General features: G+C 42.4%; 1 protein-coding gene across 1 annotated transcript in view; it reads left to right on the forward strand.

Annotated features, from left to right (window-relative positions):
- LOC105936275 (sema domain, immunoglobulin domain (Ig), transmembrane domain (TM) and short cytoplasmic domain, (semaphorin) 4C) overlaps nt 1-25,098 on the forward strand; it is a gene marked incomplete in the record, with an annotated part of 144,596 nt that overhangs the window by 76,319 nt on the left and 43,179 nt on the right. The window contains 1 exon segment of the mRNA XM_036144615.1: nt 2,307-2,508. Within this exon segment, the coding sequence (XP_036000508.1) occupies nt 2,406-2,508 (103 nt within the window).

Consider the following 25,098-nt stretch of genomic DNA (forward strand, 5'->3'; position numbering starts at 1 on the left):
ATGCTGCCGCTTCCCATAATCTGCCCTTCCAGAGGCCCTCTATGCTTCATTATGTTTCTGCATGAAGACGAAACCGACGAGGAAGAAGGGTTTGCCTCGTCTCTCCCTCCTTCAGCCTTCCCGTCCTTTTTCGGCGCCCTGTGCCGTCGCCCCTTCTTCTTCTTCTTCTCTCTCTCTCTCTCTCCGTTCTCCCCGCTCACTGAAGCGTTTGCCCGGCAAGGCCATCAGCATCGATCCAATAAAGCTGGTAGCCCGCACTGCAAGGCTTGCAGAGCTTTCACCCAAATCCAGCGGTTTAAGCACGCTCATTTAACGGCATGTCGCCGTGATCTGATGCGGAGATGAAGAGGAAAAGTGTGGGTGGGTGGGTGAGATGGGGGCTCTTTTTTTTTTTTCTCCAAACTCTGTTTTATTTCTTTTTCTCCTCAAAATATAATCAATACCAGCCTCCCGGGTTGGATGTCGGCACACAAACATGGTTGAGCAAACTCCCCCCCCCCACACACACACACACACACACACACACACGTTTCTGAATCTCAATTACCTCTCCCGCCAATCCACCAAACGGAGTAAGTGTTTGTTTTGCCAGAGCCAGAATTTAATATTCACATGTGGGAATAGACGAGGGAGGCGCGTCGGTGGCTTCGCTCCACTTACTGATTTTGCGCTTTCTTATTTTGTGCCTTGTTAAAGCTTGACATTGTTTGCCTGCTTAGAACGTAATGGGCCCCTTCAACGATCGCCCGCCGTCAGAAGCGCCCGTTTCCCTCAGTAATGTGCAGCGGCAGCAGGTGCACAGGGGGATGCTTACAGATGGCGCGCGTTCCTCCGTGTTCCACGGTCGCTGTATGAGACAGCTCTTATGGGGATATCATGTTCAAAACATTCATTTCGCGAGCAAATGAACACGACATAAGGGTTCTCTTTTCCACACGTTTCAGAGTGGGGTTAAGAATTCATTTTAAGGCTTTTTTTGTACGAAATGATCTCGACCCGCACGCTGCAGAGGTTCCAGCGGCTTCAGGCCCGAGCGTCTGAGACGTCCACCTCTGAGGTTTCTGACTCAGTGTAAGCGTAAGTGACAAGGAACGGCTTCTCAGTGCGGCGCTTCGGCACTTAAAAGTGACATTTAAATGTGCGTTTGTCAGATAAATACAGGCTTTTTCAGGAAGCGTTTTCTGCTTCGTGCTTCCTAAGTCCTAAGTGGCTGCGGTGGATGGAATATTCCTCTCTTTAGGACCTTAGTTGATTTTAAAACAAAGTGGTGCAAAGACTGCTTTAGAAAGGTCTTATGTACTTCAATAAGAGCCTTGCAAGAAAATCTGTTCACATCTTGATAGATCCAATACTTTTTTTTTCTTTTATTCAAAGCATCCACAAGAGATTGTTTTTAAGAAGTTTTGCCTCCAACTTGCATTAGTCCTAGACATGATATGATTAGCTCTATAGAGATAAGAGAGCAGGCAATAAATGGGCCGATGGATCATCAGGACTGTATTACTAGGAAAATGGGGAATATTAAGGCAGATTGCTTTCCTGGTTGTTTTTTTTAACAGTCTACAACTTTCTCCATGTCTGTTCTTACCCTCGCCATCTGTCTCCCACGCAGCGCGGTAACAAGCCACTCACCCTGAGCCGTCATTAGGCCGTAACGCCGCGTTTTAGCCGCACACTTGACATGTTCATTAGATATAAACCAATTCATTTACAACACCGTTCTATTGGATTGTCCTTGCCTCGACATTCGTCTCCCAACACGTTGGCGTTTGATGTGTTGCCAGAGCCAATTAACTTTGATAACTCAGCTCCAGCTTAATATACTGCTGCTGAATTGGCTTGACAAGAATGCGGCGATAAGCTGTTTTTGAGCCCTCAGAGTGCCGATCGCTAGATTATCGCTGGAAGCGAGGGAGTGGCAGGGAGAACTTTCCTTCACCGTTTCCCCGGCTAAAGTTATTTGAATGCCGCAGTTTGTTGCTCTTGGCAGGCGCGCGCAAACATCGGAGCCCGTTGCAACTTTTCCGGAACGCCTTAACGAGTTACGTCCTTCACCGCTGGTTTATATTACTGTGGAGTGTGATGCTCAGTTTTATAGTACCTGTTTTCAAAGGGAGAAATTTATCTGTCTTTCCAGCTTGATTTTTTATTTTATTTTTTGTCCTGTTCTGTTTGTTCTCTTGAAATATGTGCATGGTGTAAATGCTGCTCCCACAGAGAGGTTTCTGATATACAACCGAGGCAATAAAGGAAGCAAATAGCAGCTCCCAGTTGATGTGTTGTTGTTTTCTCTCTCTATCTCTCAGCAGCCTGCCAGGACCTGGCCTTTTCCCTGATCAACTGATTGGTCCCTCCGTCCATCACCGAGTGACAGATCCTACCAAACGGGAGCCGAGGTGGCAGCCATGGGTGGGACAGGGGTCTTACTCGTCGTGTTGTTGGTTGGATGGGAGAAGTCAGCAGCTCTCACCTGGAACCCAGTCCCACGCAAGACCGTTAGATACCAAGGTGAGTGATACCAAGGCTTAAAGACCCTGCTGGCCATGACATGACACGCAGGTTAAAGGAACTTCGACGCCCAGATTAGTTTTACAATTGGAGGCTTATGTCTCTTGAGGCCATGACGTTCTTTCAGAGTTTGGCAGGTATTCATTTTAAGTTGAGTCAATAGAACCCCTGACCAAATGACGAGGAACAGTATATTACATTTGCTTTGGCCCAGTTAAACCAGTAGTGTACCTACATGTAGCAGATGATATGTGGGAAACCTGTCTTAAACTGGCCTTTTAGCGACTTTAGTATCAGACTGTCCCAATGAGAGGTGTGCCAGAATAACCTCAAATTTCACTGAATCTATTCTATTTTAACAATTCCAAAACAGAAACTCATATATAGCTTAATCACACACAGGGTTGTATATTCCGAGTTGGTAATGCTGTCAATTGTGATCATTATGGCATACAGCTAGTGAAACTCTAAGATTCAGGTCTTAGAAAACTAGAATATCAAATCAGATTCGTAAAGAGGATTTTTAAAGTTGCTCATCACAAGGTGTCAAAGTTTATTATTGGAAGGTCTTACGTGGATCTGACTTGTGCGCAGTGGTCAAAAGTCTTTTTTTTTCCCATAATAAAGTTTTATTTTATTTATTATTGTTTTGGGTGGGAGGGGTTATTCCTGCTGCTGGTGCAACTTTTTCCTACCACGCATTTTCCTTCCACTCCACTTTCCATTAACTCTTAGATACAGACGCTTTATTTGGCATTTTGTGGATTAATTGTCCTTGTGGATGGTGTCAAGGGTAAGTCTCAGATTCTAGTGAAAATCTAACACATCGGTATGCTTAAACATGATGGAGCAGCCCATAACATGGACATAAAGCAACACTCGCGTGTTAAGATGTGTTTATGGGTTTTATGTGATATTAAAATTTTCAGAGAAACTAAATAAAGTTTTCTGGTAGCGGTAAATGAAAATCATCCAAACCAACAGAACTAAATGCTTAAAAGATATTACAGTGTGTTGGGGGAAAAAGCAACTTTTTAAATTATTTAAATGCACCTGCAACAGTTTTGACTTCTTTTGGTCACGTAATAGTATCTGTGAAACAAAATGTTATTTCCTGAAGAGCCAAAAACTGGGCCTATCTCATTGTAATTTCCAAATGCTTCTGTTTGTAGCACCAGCCTAAAACACTGACTTAAACTAGACAGACATCAGCTTTAAGACCATCTTTTTAAGACTTCCAGAAGACTCATCCTTTAGTTTGTGGAGAGTTGTGAGCCTAAACCTTTTTTTTTTTGGAATAACAATATTTTTGTACATCTAAAAATTTGATTTTGTTATTTTCCTAACTGGCTGCTAGGAACCAGGGGTTCACAGACATATTAAATGTGTTTTAATGTCTGAAACAATCTATGGAATAATACATTATCAACTGTTCCGTTACTCCCCTTTATATTTATGTAGATATTATCAAGCTCAGGACATCACAGTGTGCTTTACAGAGACGCTGAAAATGTTCCCAGGAATTTTAGGGATCTTTAGAAATCTTGGGCAATTGGAATAAAAAAAAAAATCAAAATATGTTCACTTGTAATCAAAATATGTAGAAACTGACTTTTTCACATCACTGTATTTCTACCAAACGGTTCATGGAAGCGTTGTCACTTCAGGACTTTGATTTCCCTCAAATGTTAGCCCTCTCTGGTCAGGTTGCTAAAGGCGGTTTGAGGATTTGTGAGTCAAAGGTCACCAAAGTAGAACTTCACCAGAACAAAAAAAAAAAAAGCATGGCATCACTCGAGCATGCGATCATATTCAGGGGCTGTGCTGAAAGATATCAAACGCCGCTGCTTGCTGAGAGTTACGGAGCCGACTTATTAAATTAGGAGAATCTTCCATCTGGCCACTGGGCTGATGCAGACATCTTACTCAACACCAATAATCGCACCACGGTGTTCCGTTACAACAAACCAGGAGACTTTCTCCATTATATCAGGGGTGGATGGTTTCAGGCCTTTGATAAAGAGGCTGGCATCGACCCGTTAATAAGACAATACATCAGTCTAATCCTGCACTCAGCTGCATTCACGCTCTTTATCTCAGCTGTTCTCCACAGCCACATTCAGCTTTCTTTGCTGAACAATGCCAATTGTTGCAAGCGGTGAAAAAGTCTTTTTTTTTTTAATCCATCCACGGGGAAGTGCTGCCTTTCTCTTCCTCTTGGGGATTAAGCAGATACTATAAAGAGAATGGAAAGAATATGGGGAAAAGGGTTTTCTCACCTCCCTGTTGCACCGATCCCACCTTTTATCCCGTATCTGTTCCTTCCTTTTCTAGCTCGTTCTTTATGCACATTATCCTTCTCCTCCCCTCTTTTCCTTTTGTGTGTCGTGGCTTTTCAAATGAACCTGAAATGCTCTCATGGCATTTTCACAGAGAGCTCTGGTTTCACCTGCACTCGAGGAGAGGTGGCAGCATCGGTGGGGTGATTTCAAAATCTATCTCCTGCCACTACCACCCGTCTCATGGAAATCCTTTGCTTTCTTTTTCTTTCTTTTTTTTTTTTTGCTCACAGCCGTGTTTCTTTAGCACAAGAATCTCTGTGACAGTCCTCTGCAGTGTTGTGGTTGGAAGTGAAAGAAGGGAGAATGAGGTGGGGGGGGGGGAGCAATCAACAGGGTGTTGAGAGTTTGCGGTAAAACTCTCCATCGCAACAAAGAAAAGTCAGGGTTGGCACATACGCTGTGAGCTGCTTTTTAGCCAGCGTGGACTTATAAAGAGACAGAGGCCTAAGAGGGGAAACAGTGACACGCTCGGTTTTGTTTGCGGAAGGAATCAAAGCAAACACAGAACAAAGAAGACGAACAACGATGACATATAGCCATACTTTGAACGAGCCGTTTTTTAACACAACAGTATGACCTAAATGACTCCATTGTGTCTGTGGCCGCATGTTTTGGGCCGTTGTCCTGTTGGAGACTGAACCTCTGCCCCAGTCTCAAAACTTGTATTTAGCTCCATCAATAAAATCAATAGTAAACTCTGACCAGCTTCTTTGTGCTGAGAAAAAGCCTCTCCACGGATTAAACTACATGAAGTGTGGCTAGGCAAATACAATTTCTGACGGCTTTCTTCAAACGGTTGCTCTCATTTTCCGCTCTTCCATGAAGACCAGATTTGTAGAGTGCAAAACTCATAGCCCTGTCAACAGCGTCTCCCACCTGAGGTGTTGATCTCTGCAGCTCCTCCAGAGTTAACATGGACCTCATGGCTGTTTATCCAATCTGTTCTCTCCTTTGCCACCTGTCAGTCATGTCTTGTCAGTTTTGCAGTTGTGCCACAGGCCCCTGCTTCCACAGTCGGATGACAGATCCGACAGTTCTCCATGAGATATTCAAAACGTGAGATATTATTTTAGAATCTGACCAGACTCTAACCCTGCTCTGTACTTCTCCAGCCCTTTATGGTGAACTGTCTACTGCATTCCTTTATCTTAAAGATGCAGGTTGTACTTTAGTGTTATTTTACAAACCTCTGTGGCCTTTAAAGAACAGTTAGACAAGGCAAGTCAAATTTATTTGCATATAGCACATTTCAGTACGAAGACAACGCAAAGTGCTTTACATGATTAAAACAGAGGAAAATAAAAACAGAATAAAAGCAAGTTGAAATAAAATGTAGAAAATATTAAACAAAAAAGAAAATTGAAACTAAAAGCAAATATTATAAACAGTTGGACTACAAAGTTGAACTAATGATGTTTCAGTAAAACAGGCAATCCTAAACAAATATGTATTTGATCTTAATTTAAAAGAACTCAGGCTTTCAGCACTTTTACAGTTTTTTGGAAGTTTGTTCCAGATAAGTGGAGCATAGGAACTAAATGCTGCTTCTCCATGTTTGGTTCTGGGTATGCAGAGCAGACTGGAGCCAGAAGACCTTAGTGGTCTGGGGGGTTGATACACTGATCAGTCTGTGATGTATTTAGGTGCTAAACTGGACTCATAGTGACATTAATGTAAATGCTATACCATTTAAATTACTTCTTAAGACAATTGGTAGCACTAGCTTTTATCTAGTAGTATCAAAACAAATGGTTATGTCCTACTAGATGTTTGTGTACCACATAAAACCCAAAAAGCCACATCATAGATCGTGGCTGCAATGTGACAAAACGGTCCAGGGTATGACTTCTTTTGCCAGACGCTGCAGCTTTGAGTGCAGCTTTGCTTATTGACGAACTAAAAACCCACATCGTGTAACCCTTTTTTTTATACGTACGACTTTCTCTACTGCAGTTTTGTCTGTCAAAGATTTCTAACACAGGCTGGTTTCCACTGAAAACAAGTGGGATTATCCTACCCACTGGCTGATTTCTTCAGTGGCTGAGCACTGAGTTAACTGACTTATATGGATGAGTTCCACCTACAGTGCTAAGGAGGAGTTATGAGAAAGACAAAATAGTGGAAAAACTGCAGGAGGAGGCAGGGATGGGTCAGAGGAGAAAAGCAAGACGAAAAGAGAGAGAAAGAGAGAGAAAGAGAGAAGATGGATGTTGGAAAGAAAGCTTGACAGAACGAGTGGTAGAGAGACTGGGAAAGAGAAGCTCACAACTGCATGCCTTAAAAGGACAGAGCGGGGTTTCAGACTACCGATGGAGTAAGAGAGGAAAGCGCACACATGCGTCCACGCACGGAGCAGGTTGTTTACCTTTTGTTGCAGTTTGCACTGCAGAATCACTGTGCGGCATTCATATTAACACATGTCTTTGTGCATAAGTGGGAAGCCATGCAGCGGGGTAGAAGCACGAAGGAAAACAAGTGTGAGAGAATAGGAGGTCAGTGGAGCTGCGTGCCTATTGGCATAAAGGGAGAGAGAATGTGTGTGTGTGTAGCTGTGAATCTGTCTATCTAATCCACCTTTGTTTATGTGTGTGTGTGTGTGTGTGTGTGTGTGTGTGTGTGTGTGTGTGTGTGTGTGTGTGTGTGTGTGTGTGTGTGTGTGTGTGTGTGTGTGTGTATACTGCTTAGGCTGGCAGTCTGAGGGATTTGGGGCTCCTGGCAGTACAGGAGGCGTATATGGTTGTGAGTGTGAGTGAACAGGGTGGGTCATGCTGGGGCAGAGAGATGGTTGAAAAGATAATATTTACTCCCACCCACCACTTCCATCCCTGCCCCCACCCTGCAATTACACGAGGCTTACATGGGGATGCAGAAGAAGAAACACAAACATCCTCTCTTCTAACTATCTGTCCGCCTATTTTCCCTCCGTCTTGCCTGTCTTTCTTCTCGTTTTACTGTTAGAAAACTCATATGTTAATATTTCCCTTTTTCTTCTTCTCAGCACATTTGTCAAGTGAAAATAAATCCCCTTTGGCCTCTAATGAGACGTTTTCTGCACACACAGGCATAACACACTTGTAAAGCAGCTAATGAGGGCTGTAAATTTACATACTGCCCTCATACATTCCTCACTCTGATCAACTGACAAAGGCCATGTTTAAAGATTTTATTATTATTATTATTATTATTATTATTATTATTATTATTATTATTATTATTATTATTATTATTATTATTTGTTTCAGTGTAAATGTTCTCATACATGTTTTGCATTCATCCTTTTTGCACAGATATTTTTTCCTGTCCTGACATGGTACCATTTTATGTCATTAACAAATAACCTGATTTTTCTATGGCAAAGCCAAATGACCTATACATGTTCAACCAGGACAGCATTACAGTATCGGTTCTTAAATTATTTCTAAGCTGCAGCCTTTAGCAAACGTTCGTATAAGTTTATTCAGCACAATTTGCAACTTTTTTTTCTGTGGCTTTTTAACAATCTGTAAGTATTTAAAGCAGGAGTGCTATGTGTCATAAAGCCCAACAGTCTCACAATTAAGCCACATCACATAAAGAAATCAAAGACATTTGCGACACAGTCTACATTTATAAGCGTGATTCAAAACATAGACATTTATTTTTAATCAACAGTGTGCCTTGAGTTTAGCTATGAAATCCCACATCAAGATGACCGTTACATCAAAGCATCTCAGTCCCAACATTTAGCTGGCTTCGGAGCTAGCCACCCATTGGAGACAGTTAGCTCATTATCTTGCACAACATTCAGAGGTTGTTAAAATTAAAACTGGAATTAAAAATACTTAATGACTGCATCACATTTTGTTGTTGTCGGTTATTTTTAATACTTTGAGGTCTACAAATACAAGGGCAGACTTGACCGCCAAATAGGTTCCTTACATGAGCTATAGATGCTCTAAAGAACATTGAAGAAAAAAAGCATCGACTATGAAAAGCATCCCTGCTGATATTTGATACCAGTCTTGAATTGTGACTTACTGAGTTGTCACGTTGACTTTAAAGGCACAAAACAAAAGACACAAGGCTTTTAGCTATTTTTGAAGAGTTGGCATTTTTATGTTTCACCAATTAAACTTTGACAACAAAGTACTAAAGCTTTAAAGTAGCCTGCACACAGATGTTTGTAAGATTGAATTGCTCATAAAATCAAATTAAAATTAAGATCTAATGGTTTTCAAGCATGTCTGCCTTGGGTTTCGGTGCCATAGGAAGAATTCCAGCTGTGAGTATAAAAGACTTAAACCTTGCCTTCAACACATTTTAAATTATAAGATACACAATTTGATCCTCAGCAGACTGCCTGGATATTTTAGACAGCCTCTAAAAATTCTGCAGTATGACTGTCTCCACTCTGAGATGCCATGGATATGCACACATATTCTCCACTACCACAGAACTGATGCAAGTGCTATAGAGATGATGCAAGAATAACCCATCCATCCATACATTTTCCGACACGCTTATCCCTGCTGGGGTCGTGTGGGGTGCTGGTGTCTGTCTCCAGCTGTCAGTGGGCGAGAGGGGGGGTACACCCTGGACAGGTTCGTCAGTCTGTCGCAGGGCAACACAGAGACAGGACAAACAACCATCCACACACACACACTCACACCTAAGGACAATTTAGAGAGGCCAATTAACCCAACAGTCATGTTTTTGGACAACAATAACATAAAACAAAAGTTATTTAATCTACTACTACACCATGCAGACCCTCTGTCTGCGCTGATGAAAATTCAACTCACTTTGGTTTGATTCTAAAAAACATTACTGTGACCTAGCTAGCTTTTATCTCAAAAACAACAGCTAGGCGTGTCACAAAAATGAATGTCCCCTCTCATTTTGTTTCCCCCCTATTACATCTTCTCTCTCGGATCCATTACATTGTTAGCTTTACTCTCTTAACACAGTCTGCTTCCACTGATCATAGAAAATATACCTCAGCCTTCTCCCACTGACTTTGAAATTCAGTCTTTGACACCTCATTTGATTTTCTCCTGCCGGGATAACTTTGCACACCTTTAAACAGACTCGCTTGAACAATCACACGGGCACCTCTGAGTGCAGCACAGTGACAGAGGTTAGTGAGCCAAAGCTAGAGTATGACAAAACTCAGCAGCTGGGGTTAAACAATGGAAGGAAGGAAAGAAAGAAAGGCAGAAAGAAAGAAAGACTGGATACAGGAGAGAGTGGTGAAATAAGTAGGAGAACTTGAGCCTTTAGAAATTTGATCCTGTATTTCAAAAATCTGGCCAGCTTTGATGCAGAAAATGATTCTTGTGTCTTTAAAGAAGAGCCAATGCTAATGTATGCCTCTTAATGTAGAAAAGGGAATGATAGTATCAGTGTTGGAGGTAGAAAATAAATGTGGCTCAGAAAGAGAGTACAAAAGGGCTGGGCCTCTGACCTCCAGAAACCTTTTTCCCTCTCTCTCAACCGTTTTTTCCCCCTTCCTGTTCTCGGCCTCTCTTGCCATATCTCCCCAAACCATCCAATTACTGTAATTAGTGGTTAAGAGAGAGGAGGAGAAAGAGGAGGAGGAGGAGTGAAAGACTGTGCGTGAGTGGGAGAATAGCGGTGCGAGGAGACGGGGAATGGAAAGAGGAGATTCATCACCGCTTTTATCTGCTATGAGTGTCACTCATCCCCCCCCCACCCCCCAACCCCCGTGCTGATTGGTCAGTGAGGATTAACAGCTGGGACCACAAGTCAGGACCTGCAGTGCTCTTTGTTGTCATCCTGACTTTGTTAGAGCGGATGTGTGGGCAAGCGTGGATGTAAATGAAAATGGCACTCTGGGTCTGCTCTTATCCAAACCACCTTTTAGTTTCAGTCGTCTCGCAGTTTAATTAATGTGGCTGTCGTTAGCATTAGAGCCACGTGACTCATGAGAAAAAAGCAATGCATGAAAATGTAGCGCTGTGGTATACCATTTGTGTGTAAGACTTATTATAGAGTATGAATTACTGTTGTAACACAAGATACGTTACTATGAAGTGGAGTCCAGATTTTACAAGCAGTGCATAAAAAGATAAATTACTGTCTAAAATTAGATCAAAATATAACTTTTCCTGGAGCGAGGTAGAAGCGCGGGGGTTGTGCACGCAACCCATGTACGGAGGCCTCAGTCTTCAACGTGGCTGTCCCGGGTTGCGACTCGCGGTATGTGGTTCTTTTGCTGCATATCTTCCCTGTTCTCAACCCTGTCCTGTCTGCAGTTCTGTGCCGGGTGTAGCCTGCCTCTCTCCCAATGACCTGGAGATAGCCACCAGCCCCCTAAACTGACTCTCGCCAGATGGATGTGTTGTGCAGAGCTCCACACATTCATCTGGGATTGCTCCATTGGAGATGTATTTCAGAAGTAGGGGCCTTATCAAAAATCCTTGCATATGATTGGATAGACCACTTGTCCGTCAGCTTTACTGACGTGCTACTTCAACCACTCACACGGAAACCAACCCGTGACGCTGACGTTAGGGAGGATCAAGCTCTTGCCAAACCCGGTCGGGAAAAAGGGCGAAAACATTGTTTCCACCAACGAAAGCCTTCAAAGATGTCCCCTGGTGTTCTTTAAAATTATTAATATTTGGTAGATTGGACAACACTGATGAAATAGCAATGTTCCAGCTTGCTTCCTCACGGTGAGCCGCCATTGTTGTCTGAATCAAAGCAGCTGCTTCTCTGATAGGTCACAACTACAAAAAAATCCCGCCCAGCAATCCCTGATTGGCTCGTCCATGTTATGTGGTATAGAAATCCCTCCCAATGGTAGCGATTCTAGATGGGTGTGTGGAGCCGTGTGGAGTTCTGCGGAACTACATCCATCCGGCAAGAGTCAGGCACGAATATTCGTATATAGATATAGGATGGATGTTAGCAAGGTTACTATGCCTTTAAACAATGTTTTTTATCTTGTAATGAAGCATGTGAAAATGTCTGATTTCAACTGTGCAATTGTCACTAGCTTACAGAAGTAATTTTCTGTGCAGCACAGCTTGAACTGCTGCAGTTATTTGGTTTGGCAAAGGCTCAACTGTCGAGAGGAATCCAATAAGTTAGCTCTGCACTAAATAAACAACAGAAAATTTGGCCTTTTCAAGATTTTCGCTTTTTATCTGATCATATTTTTGTATTTACAGCTGCTCCCATCCTCCACTATCTTGTTTAACACTGCATATATACAGTATGTGCTTGTTAGCATTCATTTGTGTGGCAGGCAGAGATGTTGCTTTGAAAAAAATGTGTCTTAAAAACAACTTTTTCATGCTTGGTGCGACTTGCAGTGACAGTGGAGATGATGCGTTCAGGTGAACGAACCTCTTTTGTCAAGTTGACAGCTTTCCAATTATGCCATCACAACTATAACACTGACTGTTCAGAAGCTAAAACATGTGGAAAAGTGTTGTTTTTAGATGCTTTCATCTATCCCCTCTTATGTTTGAGACAACCACTGTGGAACTAAGATGCTAATATGAATTGGCTGTGAAGCTTTCAGAAATCTGTGACTTTTTGAGTGTTTAAGTGTTATATGTTGATGATTATTGACTAAATATGACTCAGTTATAATATGTACTGTGCCATGCAGAAGTACCCTCGCTGCTTAAATGGTTTAGTACTTTATAACCACAAATTTCAGTGTATTTTATTGTGATTGTATGTGAGACCAACACAAAGCAGTCCCTACATGTTAACGAACTATCTTCTGAATTTACCTAGTTAGCAAAGAGGGCCTGGCCACTGTTTGTTATTTAAATTAATGTTAGTATAAATCTTACCGTTCTGTGAAGATTTCATATGCCGTAAAGACCAAGGAACACACCAGACAAGGCCATAAGCCATCAGGCTGGGCAAGGACAGCTCTGATAAGAGATACAGCCAATAGAGTAATGGTTACTCTGGAGGTGCTGCAGAGATCACAGTTTAGGCAGAAGAATCCAGTAATAATAAGTAATATTCGTAGTAATATCATCTTTATTGTCATTGAAACATACATTACAACGAAATTTGTTTTCTGCTTTTAACCCATCACCCTTGGGGAGCAGTGGGCTGCCATGTGCGGCGCCTGGGGAGCGTTCTGGGGTTAAGGGTCTTGCTCAGGGACCCAGAGTGCCAGGACCGGGGATCGAACCGGGTACTTGCAACCTTCTCTGACTGCAAGCGCGCAGTGACCACACCCCATATCCGCGAACATGTATTAGATTTGCTCGCCATAAATCGGGCCAGTGTGGTCAAAAATAGGCCATTGTTGAAAGAAAGGAACAAGAAGACCCATTTGCATGCAAAACAAGACTTTCGGTGCCGGAGATGTTGAAACTGGTCAGAAAAGATAAGAACCTTGGTGAAGCTAAATACAGGGTTGGCAAAAGCCTTCAGCAGGACAATTGACCTAAGTCCAGTTGAGAATTAAGGCTTGAAACCTGCCTGTGCTTGAGCAAAACTTGCTGTCGTAACAGCAATGTAAGGCGGTTCTAGTATCGACTCAGGAGAGCTAAATACTCATATCCAGATTTTAAAGAATTGAAAGCGATTCATCCTGTTCCTTCTACTTTACAAGTATAAACTACATTGTGTTGGTCTATCATATGCAGTAAAGTACCAAGAGAAATAAGGAAACCTTTTGTGGTTTAATGCGACAAACCCAAATGCATTGCTTGTGTTTTATATTCCAAGGTGAGGCCTGTATTAAATGCAACACTGTATAGCGACCAGAGTGACAAAAGTGCTGAAAGAAATCAGCTACATTCTTTAGACAGACAACAAACTAAACAGCACTCCAGTGGTGAAGGGTCTCACAAGCAATTTTTCACAGGCAGACCTGGAAAAAAAACCAACCCACAGCTGTGCCACAAACACAGTCATGGATGGTCGTCAAGAACTGATTTAAGAAGCTCATCTGATTTGCTGGCGATGCGAGCATTATTCATCCTGCCCCTGTGACCTTTTTTTCCTCCTTTGAGACGTCTCGGTGTTATTCGGCACCATGACCGTCCTGTTCCAGTGTGTTACATTCAGTAAGAGGATTTGACACAGTGTTGAACATCAGTCCTCGACTTGTACCAGACAAGACTTGTAATTCACACACCGTGTATTTCTGAATCCATATCAGGATCGTTGAAGCAAGGGGATCGGTATTTTCTGTCTTATGGCCAGCCTGTTGCAAGATTTGAGTGGATGGGGTAGAAATGACTTGCACTGAGCGGTACGTAGTCCAGTAAAAATGGTTTCTGTTGTCCTACTCTTTCTCCTTAACCCGAACCTGACTGAGGAGAGATAGATCTTGAAGATTGCTCAGCGTTCTACAGGGTTTTTGTTTTGGTTTTTTCGTTCACATTCATACCTATCACCATTGAAGTCTGCGGGCTTCTTTTTACACTGTCTTGTATGTTTCATCGGCGTGGTTCTCGCTCCAGCTGGTTCTTGCTGCTCTTGTACACGTCAAGCCTGCTTTACCACAATGCTGGGAGGGAAAAAACCTCACTTGTTGCATCAAGCGGCTTCAGATTTGTTCTGCTTGTTGTGGATTTCAATCCCGTCCCCCTGTTCCGTCCCCTCCAACCCAACTGCTGGTTTACCCCACGTGCCACGCCCCTCCTGCTTTAATCTTCTTCTAGACCCCCTCATCTTTCCTTAAAAACCATCTCCTCCATGGGCTCACTTTTCCCGTCACTGTTTTAATCATCTTTAACCACCCCCACCCCCGTTCATCAAGCTAACTGTGGAATTGCGTTCCTTTATGCCCATGACTGTTCTTTAAGTGCAGCACCACCAGCATAACCAGGAGACGTTATGGCTCTTTAAGATGCACACAGTGTTTGTTTAAACCAAGCAGAGGAAATGAGAACACTGACAATAGATACTTTTGCAAAAACCCCGAGGTATGTATCCCTTTCCCTTTCTTGTCTCTGTCTCCATGCTCCCATTCTGTCGTACATCTTCTTTTCCTGTCAACTTCTCCAGGAGACAAAACTTGTACATCTACATAGGTTTTGTCTTTGTGTATGCTGTGTTGGCTTTTTTGTCTCTCCCCCCCCCCTCCAAAAGAGTACCCGCTCAGATGAACGTCTGGTGACACTGTGCTCTACCCGCTCCGTATTGCATATCTTGTGCACGCTGCTTCTCAGCATCTCTCCCTCCTTCTGTCTGTCTGTCTGCCTCGCGTTCAGTGTTCATCTCCGCTTCAAAGCGCTACCCAAAATAGGCCTTTATAATCATAGTTTCGGTGTGTTAGCGGTTCAGCGGTTAGAAGCTATAAGAGGAGGCTGGGTTGTATTTATAGCAGGCAGTGAGAAGGGAGGAAGATCACAGGGGCGAGGTCCGGACCGAGAGCCGACCATGAAGCAACCGGCGGCCTCTGCGTCCATATACTGTCCAGCTTCCTGCAGCAGTTTTTTTTTTTTCTTGTGAAGTTTGGTATGCAGTTAAATCCTGAGCTATTCTACAATGCAGTTCACCAACACTACATTTCATACAACAGGACTTAAACACTTACAGACATGTCCATGAGAGACGTAGTACCATTGCCCTAAAGGTCAAATAATGATGAAAAGGCAAAATGTGAAAAGAAAAATGTAGATAATGATCTAATTGCTTTTATTTAAAACAGCATGACAAACACCTCATATTCTGCCAACAGTGTTTTTAAGCCATCCATTCATCCATCCATCCATCCATCCATCCATCCATCCATCCATCCATCCATTCGTTATCTTACCCCTTATTTGCGAGGTAAAAAAAAGGAAACCCAGACATCCCCCCCACTCCTCTTTTGACACTATCCTGCAGACCAGCTCCACTCCATTCTTCCTCCGTGACGACGGAGCTCCTCATCTTATCGCTCAGGTAGAGTCAGGTTTCACGTCAGAAGAAGCTCATCCTCTCCGTTGCTTGTATCCAAGACCTCAATCTTTTGGTCATGATCCAGATTTCATAACCGTAAGTGAGAGTTAGAACTTAGACAGATAGCTTTGCCCTTTCTTTACCACAACATACCAAATCAAAATGCACGTCATGGCAGATGAGACCCAGATCCCTGTACCTTCCCTCCCTCCATCCTACCATGACTCCTCCACTTTAGGCAAAAACTGACCCCTAGCCTCAAAACAGCATTGCCCTTTTAAAGAGTAATGGCTGGCTTCTCAATGGTTTACACACCATGACTGTCTGTGTGTTTTTCTTGACGGAAATCATCGCTAACCAGTCAAATAGGCCTTCATCGTATGCACAAGAAAAAGTGTAGTAGCATTCTTTCAGCCAGAAGATCTAAGCCAGGTGGTGGTGGTGTATGTGGAGGGTGTCTGCTCCTTACAGCTGCAGAAATGTTAGCTCTCGTCTGCACTTTCTCTGAATAGATTTCACATGCTAGTATGGAGAATGTTTTTCACTTTTGAGACCGCTAAAGCTCAACATCTAGAGCAGGTGTCTGAATATGTGATGGTAAATATTTATATAGAGTACAGCATCTCGGTTTTAAAGCCAACGCTAAAGCTGTTTTCTGGCATCAAATGGCTTTTTATCTTATGTGTTTATAGTTTTGTGCTGTGGCATCCATTGTATACGCGGCATTTCACTCGCAGTGCTTTCCATGCTGTCACGTTGTATCCTTGCTTGATTTGTCTATGATGTCTTTTCATTTATTGAAAAAAAAAAAAAAAAGAAAATCAGCGCTGTGCTTCGAAGGCAAACATTTCTGTCCTCGCAGCTGCATCTCGTTTTACTTTCAGCACATGAGAGCCGACTGTTGATCCCCTGCCTTTAATGACAAGACACAAGCAGATTCACTTAAATCTCGTCTCATTGTCAAGGTTTACGTCTTGCTTGCTGCACTGCCATTTTCTTAATGGTGCTGCATGGCTTATTGCTGAATGATACTGCAGAAGCAGTTTACAGTGTTTGGACCGTGTGAAATAGCTTCATTGCGGCGCTTTCGAGGCTGCACTGACACTTGCGCTACAAAGCCTGCCTAGCTTTGTGGGCAGGTGTGAAGATGTGAAACCTGAATGCAAACTCCATCCAGGAGTTCTGCTATGTAGACATGTCTAGGAAAAAGAAAAGTATTTGCCCCATAAATGGAGTATAGTAGTCATTTCAAATAAATTTGCTAATAGCTAAAAGAGAGGCAGCTGTTTGCAAAATACCCTAAAATAATATGTTTTGGGAAATGGTTGGTCAATTTAACAATGTTTGCTTATAAATTGTGTTTTGGTGGAAGAAAATAGGTCTTTACCTTAAATTCTTAAAGTAAATTGAATGAAAAGATGTTTAACTAACATCTATGAGAGGGTGAGAAGTTAGCGTTTGTTAGCCTCCAGCAAACATTTTAGAGAAGTTTAAAGTTAAACATAAGGAAATCCTGTAAATAAAAACCTTTGTCGTGCCAAAACCTAATAACAGGTGGCGTAACATTATCAAGGCAAATGCAACTACTTTATCTAATTTCAGCAGAAACAGATATAGAGCCTGGTGTAAGAAGTTGTTTATCAGACATGAATTTTGTCCAATTTTTGTTTAAGGATGACAGGATGCAGATGCTACATAATTTACAACATTTTACCTTTGGTGACATAACACTTTCCCACATTTGTTTTCTCCTTATTACCTCCAATTTTAGTCATAAAAATGCAACTAAATTGCAAATGCTGAAGACAGTGAAATGATCAAGGATTGGTATTCATGGTTTACCAAGAGCAGTTTTCACTTTATATTGTATAGGTTACCTGATTTTTTTTTGATGCAGTGTCATAATGTTTTATATTTAATATTGTGTTTTGCCCTTAAGGAAAAGTGTGCACATGCTTAACATATAAAAGTAGCTTAAATTATGTCTGACTCTGTAAATGGGTGAAAAAAATCGATAGTGTCTTGGTCAGACTGATTGTATCACCATCTCTGACGCTGACACTAAACTTTCGTCTTACTTCACAGTCTCCTCCTGCTGTGTGCTCAATTTACTAATTTGGAAAATAAATATTCTTTGGATCAGAGTCTGCTATGCACCAAGAATAGATCCAATTTTTATATATCCTTTCTTCCAGTCCTTATCTCCTGAGATGCAGCACCATATAAAATCCTGCATCTTATGTCCTATCCTAGCAATGCTTGAGGAAAATGTATCTGATTGGACATGGGACTCAACCTTTGACTCATGACCAATGTGTAATCTCCTATGAGCCACAGCTCACCCATGTTGTCATCATCTATAGATAAAATTTGCAGACTCTGACCCCTCATTCACACATTCTCCTTCATCCGTGCGTTGTCCGTTGCGTCACAAATGAAAGCCATTCTAGTCAATGGGGCATTTCCCGGCAGCATGGGAGAACTACAGCATGACAGAGAACCCTCCTCCGTTGTCTTTACGGATCGAGTCGATTTGTGACGGAAGACGGAGCGAAATCTGACATTTTCTGAAAACCAGATGAGCTAGACAGGAAGTCAGACACAGGAAGTGTAAAGCGGAGCCGGTGATATTTCAAAATAAAGGAGGGAGGGGGGCGGGGCTGTCTGGATGCAGGAAAGGATCCAGTTTGGATTCCTGCGCGGCACATTTTTCAGTGAACGGACAGAGCACACAAGGAACATAGTAAGTGTGAAGCTGGCTTTAGAAATACAAAACAAAGTGCATTCCATACAGATATAATATGCAGCGCCTCTTTTAAGTACCAGATACAGAGAAATTCTATTACTTAAACAGCAGTAGGGAGTTCTAAGAAAACCGTGAGCTTAGCCAGAAAATTTGAACAAGCACACATTGTATGACCCTCCACTTTGCTCTCTGCTGCGCCACAGCCCTCCTTCCACAGCTCCTCCCCCACAGCGGTCTAATCCTTTCTTTTTAGCTTACTTTGCATCAGCAGTCTTCCTTGTTTGCCTTGTTTTCTGAGAAGGTGCCACTCGAGAAATTTGCAGTTTCCCTGTGACGTCAGGTTGTTTCTCCACCAGTGGCACAGCTGCTGCACACCGGCAACCTTCAGCCTAAATGACGGTACGCCCTGTTTGGAGGCGAGCAGCGAGTAGGCGAGAGTAATTGACACTGCCATGACGTTCCTCCTGGCTCTGATTGGTTGTTTCTGACCGGGAGCGGTGTATTTCTGCAGATGGCAGTAGGACCGCTGGGAGGAGCCAGTGTTGCTTGATTTTTATCCGTCTCATACTTCACTGTCAGGACTTAGTGACAGTTTTAACAAATATGTAAAAAAAAAAAAAAAAAAATTATTTACAAATTTACCTACAGCAGCTTTAATGGATGTTCGGCTCCCTGAATACGGCTGTGACGCTGATATGAAATAGGGTTTTTTTGGGTATGTCTTAGAAGTTAACGAGACTGTTTATGGTGTTTAAGTTGTTTTTTTTAATCCGCTAATGGCTCTGATCCCTGTTTTTATACAGTAAGCAATGACAGATTTAGGTTTATTCGCTAAAGTCGATAAAAAAAGCATCTCAAAATGACTTATAATTATCTTTGCAGAGAACGAATCCCTGTGACACAAGTGTATCCTTTGTTGGGCATTTAGTCCATCTATACATACAGTATGTTGTCGAATGTGATCATTGTAAATTACCTATTGGCAAGGGCTACCTTTGTGAGAATACCTGTTTGTCACTGATATACATGTATTTAGATAAATTATGCCCTGATAAATTATCAGTGCATGTGCATATCGTCACGTCTTTTTGTCTGCATTTTATTGCATTTTTATTGGTTTGTATTCTTTTAGCCATGTTCCACACACGCGTAGAGCAAATGTTAGGCAGATAAAGGGTTTCGTGCTCCACTTATCTTAGATCATCCCTGTGGCCCGTGGTTCTGACCCTGGTCAAGCCTGTCTGACTTCTTCTGTGTTTGGCATTCTCTTTTTTCATTTTGGCTGTCTGTGTTTGCCCTCTTTGTTTCCTTCATCATCTGTTGGACTTTTCAAATCCCCCATACGGTCGCCCTTGATTTCCTATGCCTCTCTTTTATTTATCCCTTCTCTTTTCTTCTGTTCTCCTCAGAGAGTTTTGTCAAAGCATCAAAGGCCTAGTAATTTAACCCAAACCGCTGGTGGACGTTCACTCGCTGTGTCCTTCAAGAAATAAAAAATTCTCGGAGCACTCCTAGTTGGAACTAGCTGTGTTTAAACGTCTGTGCCACAATAAATACAAGGCTGATTATTCAATGAATCCGACGCAAGGACAGATGCTTTGTGAGCTGCCTCGCTAAAATACCTCATTCGTGTTTTGATTCCATTGATCTCAGTGTGTTGTGTGTTTTTTTTTTTTTTTTTGTGGGTTTTCACTTGTGCTTGATCACTAATCAGAACAAAGGCTGGTTTCTGTTAAAGTCCCATCGCTGTTTTCATTCAGTGCTCACACAGTGAAAAACACACATGCTTGTGTGACCCTGCACACAAACTCTGATGACCTACAGCTGTGGCCGGTCCAGTTAAGTCGACAAACTCACACTCACGCAGATTACGGCCTCTTGCACGCACACGCACACACATCGCGTAGCCTCAAGCTGACACAATGTGGTGGCAGATGGTGAGCGTGTCTGCGTGCGTTGCTTTTTAATGACGGAGCTGATCTGATCGCTTTCAAAAAAAAATAAAAAATCCACTCAGAGCCGAACTTCCTTCTCAGACCTGGTGGCGAGATGTAGAAGTCACCAAGCAGGTTCCCTGGAGAGCAATGGAGGGCTGCACGCAAAGTGTGCATGTGCAATGTGGTTCCTAGCTTACAGACGAGCTGTGCACCTTCAGCGGTAGCATACACGTGCACATGTGACATTTTCTGTGGATGTGTGTGCCTCTGCGCTGCATCTCTGGGGCTTCTTTTTTTTTTTTTTTTTTTTCGCGTGGATGAGTGAAGCACTGCAGATGTGCTCAGTTCTCCCCTGAGGATGTTGCCTCTCTCTTCACTCGCTCTCATCTTGCTTCCTCATCCGCACATGCCCTCCGATGTTTATACGACGGCGCTCTTCAGATAATAAGATGACTTGGGTACTTATCCCCCTTCCTTCCTTTGGCTTCTCAGTCCGTCCCCTCCTCTGACTCTCTCCTTCCACTCCTCGGTAACTCTTTGGTTTTAATTAAACCCGAACTTGTCCAGATTAGGAGGATTGTTTAGTCTTGGTGCTCCAGATAGACCGTTTTGCGAGTATGTCACGGCACATTTCGCTCAATATATACAGTACCAGTCGAAAGTCTGGGCACATCTACTTATTTAAGCTGTACTGGGTGTTTCCAATCTTCTTCTATTTTGCCACTGTGCATAAAAGTGTTTGTTTGAGATGCAGGTCAAGATTACATTGGCACGCAAAAGCGACTGAACCTTTGAAGAAAACGAAGTAATTTCGCTCTTTGATCTGATGCAGTTAACTTTTTGCTCACTGACTTGCTTTGTTCCAAGTTTGTCCCCTGGTCACACTATTGCACATGTTTCAGCTGCATATGAAAACATGGAGCTTTAATCCCAAATTTAAACATCAGGTTGTTGTTGTTTTTTTGGCATCTCTAAAAAGTACCAGGGCATGACCACTGCAACTGAACACTGAGATTTATTTTCCATATGTAACCCGTATGCACCATGGCTACTCAGTTTAATGAAGTGCTGCTCAAATGTCACAGCAATGATCCCATAATAGTGTTATCTAATTTCATGATACAGTAAGCAAACTCTCAATCGGTACAGTCAGTCAGTCATCTCAGCATGCTGAAAGATTAAAGTGGCTCCAACATCCGAGCAGTCTGACCTACTTTCTCATTCTCAAAGGCTACTCTTTAGTTGGCCGCTGGGGAGCACTACTAGACTGTGTAGAGCATTATGGATTAATCCGAACACCCTTTTACAGCAAGGACTCTTTAGCCAAAGCGGAAGTGCGTCAGCAGTCGCCTTGATAAGTGCTGTCTGAATAGTGCAGTCAGTAAAGAAGGAGGTAGGAAAAGTAGCCTGTATGCTCCCTTCCACAGCTAGCTTTGCCTAGGAACCCCGCAGCATCCCATGCCGGCACTAAGAAGCCTTAAGGTATCCCACAATCCTTTGTGTGACATGACGTATCAGCACAGCCCCCTCACGGAAATCAACAAAAATGTCTGGGGTGAAGAGATCGTCCACTTTGTTGTTCATTTTTGGAAGGCTGTAGGCCTGGATTTGACTCTCATCGTCCATACGCGTAATGACGTCAGAGTTAAAGGTGTTCCAAATTTGGCACCGCAGTCCGAAGCTCCTTTCCTCCTCACGAAAGAGTTCTCTTTGTTGACCCTGTGGAAGGTCAAGGAGCAGGAGCTAAAAGCTGTTTTTATATATTCGGATGGAGCCTTCATCTCCATCCTCAGATGGTCAGGCAGACATTAGGAGTGGAAAAGGGTGTGTGTCGCTTACAGGACTCTATCTTTCACAAAATGCAGGTTGTTTGTTAATGTTTGGGCATGTGTAAATGTAGGTTTAGGCATGCCTACTTACACGGAAAGGTAAGATAAGCTTTAATAATTACAAGTGATCTCATTCATGATGCAGCTTTGCTTTATTGCCCTTTTTTTAACCCATCAGTCTCTGATATCAGTTTCTGATCATGTAAAAAAAGAAAAAGAACTCAGTGAAATCAACAATTATCAAACCATACATGACTGTAAATACCTAAAATGTGAAAATGTATACAGACACACCAGTATCTGTTCTGAGTTATTTCCCATCCTTTTTTGGTCTTAAATTACCATTACACTCATGAGCACCATTGTTTTTCTAATTAGAAAAAATACATTTAGAGCAACGTGTCTCAACTGTTCCACCGGCTGATAAAGCAATCACACTTGTGGATAAACATTTAGCTTGTACCTCTGGTCAGGATGTTGAGGTCTGACAATCTGTTCCATTATGGACATTAGGACTCCACACCCAGGGCACCTTTCCATTAGCGAGCAGCGCCAACATCAAAGAAGTGATTTTTCTGCTCCTTACGTGTCTGTAAGCAAAAAGAATGCAAACTTTGACATTCTTGATGCCTTTATTTTGATTGTGTATATTCCTTTTTGGGTTTAAAAACACTTGGGATTTAAAGCAAGCATGGGCTGAACTAGTTAACGATTGTAGATTTTAATTTTAATTTATGAAACCTTAAAACAGTGAAAAAACAGCAACAGGTGTCTGCTGCAGGAGAAGGGGCTCGCCCAGCGGAGTTTTATGGTCATTAATGCAGTAACCACTGGTGGTTGGGACAGGTTTGTGAGAGCCTTTTACATGTCCCAGTATTATGTTCCAGTTTAGAGATCTCATTAGTTTGTTTGTACCCTGTGGAATGTCACCGCATTCACAGTCCTGAAAACAATTCTTGTTTTTGCCTAAAATGACTCCTAATTAAACCGATATCCAGTTTCAAAGCAACAAACTAAATCCGCTCCCATTTACTGCGTTTAAATGAAATGCTTATTGTGTGTGGAGGGGGGGAAAAAAAAGCTTTGATATCTTGAAGCAGCAAAGTGTGCGTAAAGAGAGGAATTGTTCTGTTTACAGCTTTCTTCCAGTATGTTCCATCTCGCTTTCTTTTTGTTCCCACAGATATGCGCACACTTAGACAAACGCAAACCCTCGTTCATCCAAAACAGCCTTCTCCGTGCGTTTAAAGACTATTTCGTTCCCAACTAGGCCACTCGGTCACATGATCACTTAGTCACACAGTAAATCACACCGGTTCCCGCCTCTCCCTGCCTGGATTTCAGCTGCTATTTCCAGCTGCAAAAATAAAAGCGGAAAAATCTGCACAAAGATGCCCATCCAGTGTAGGAGACACCGTTATGTGCACGCGTGCCTTTCGCCATTGTCCTCGTTGTTTTTGCATGTATTCTTTCCACCGAGATAACGTGGGATCGGGAGCGAGGAGGAAAACAAGGTGACATTGCTCTACAAGCAACCGCAAGTGTGAAGAATGGCAACTACACCCTGTCCCTGTTCTCCTTTTCTCTGGCATCGCCCTCTTTCTTTCTCTTCTTCTATGCCACCCTAGTCTCTCTGTATGCTAATAAGGGCATCAGAATGTTGTGTTTGTGCGTGTGTGTGTGTCTGTGTGTGTATATACCTATTTGAGGTCCTGACCGTTTTGGGCTATGGGTTAGGTATAAGACTAAGGTGTTAATTAGGTTTAGGTCAGGGTTAGGTATGCACTGGTAAAGGTTAGGGGTAGGGTTGGGCCATAGAAAGGGGTTAAAAATGAATGGATGTCAAGGCACGGTCCTCAGTAAGCATTTAAAACGAGGATGTGTGTTTTGGATGGATGCTGAAGCAGCGGGTGCATCTTTTCAATATTTTGACATAAGAACCTCAGCTTTATTTTTATTTATTTATTTATTTTTTGTCTGTGTTGTGTTTTGAGTCATGCAGAAGGGATTATGGAAAGAACATTCTCTGATCATTCCGACCCAGAAAAAAAAACAACAACCATAAAATGATTTTATTTTTGTCCAAACAATAACAGGCTTTACAGGGAGGCTAACATAGAGTTGGTGTTGTTGTTTTTTTTACTGAAGGGATAGCCTGAAAATAGTAAAAGCAACCCGCATGGGGATGTGCCGGCAAGACAATGGACAGTCTAATCACCGGTGCAGATTTAAAGCTGTTATTAGCGAGCATTTATCAGCGCTCTCATCCTCTGCATTCTGTCCACGTTGTCACTTGGATCTCATTTTCTTGGTGCAACAATGCCTCCAGGTCCAACAAATCCACGTGTTGTTGTCTTTAGACGCTGCATAGAGCCTGGATTAGGCTGCTCCTTTTCCATTTGGGCGGGGGAAGGGGGGGGGGGTGCTTTGTAAATGGTGCTGTGCTGAGTTTTAACAGTCTCTACTCTAAAAGCTGCATTTAATTTAGGCAAAGCACAATTTATGTTGTTTTCTAGTACAAGTGTAGTCGATTTTCTTAATATGGAAATTACTAGTCTTAATGGAACCTTTATTGAACAAGCGTGTGAGTGTGCACGTTTTGGCATGTGGCTCGATAACAGGCTTGCCTTTACAACGCATTAAAGCTTTGGCTTATTGAAGCTATTGAAAGTTAGTTTGTATTAAAGTAAAAAAAAAAAGCTGTTTTGCAGATTGTGCACTTTTTCCATGGTGATATCTTCTCCGTTCATCAATATGTATTGACTTTAAAAGCCCTGGGTTGTGAAGAGCTATGCTTTCAGACCCATTACTGACAGCTGAAATGCTACAGACCACTGCACTCTTCATTAAAACAAGAGCTGCTC

This window comes from Fundulus heteroclitus, chromosome 12 (assembly GCF_011125445.2).
Source record: "Fundulus heteroclitus isolate FHET01 chromosome 12, MU-UCD_Fhet_4.1, whole genome shotgun sequence".
Lineage (NCBI taxonomy): Eukaryota > Metazoa > Chordata > Actinopteri > Cyprinodontiformes > Fundulidae > Fundulus > Fundulus heteroclitus.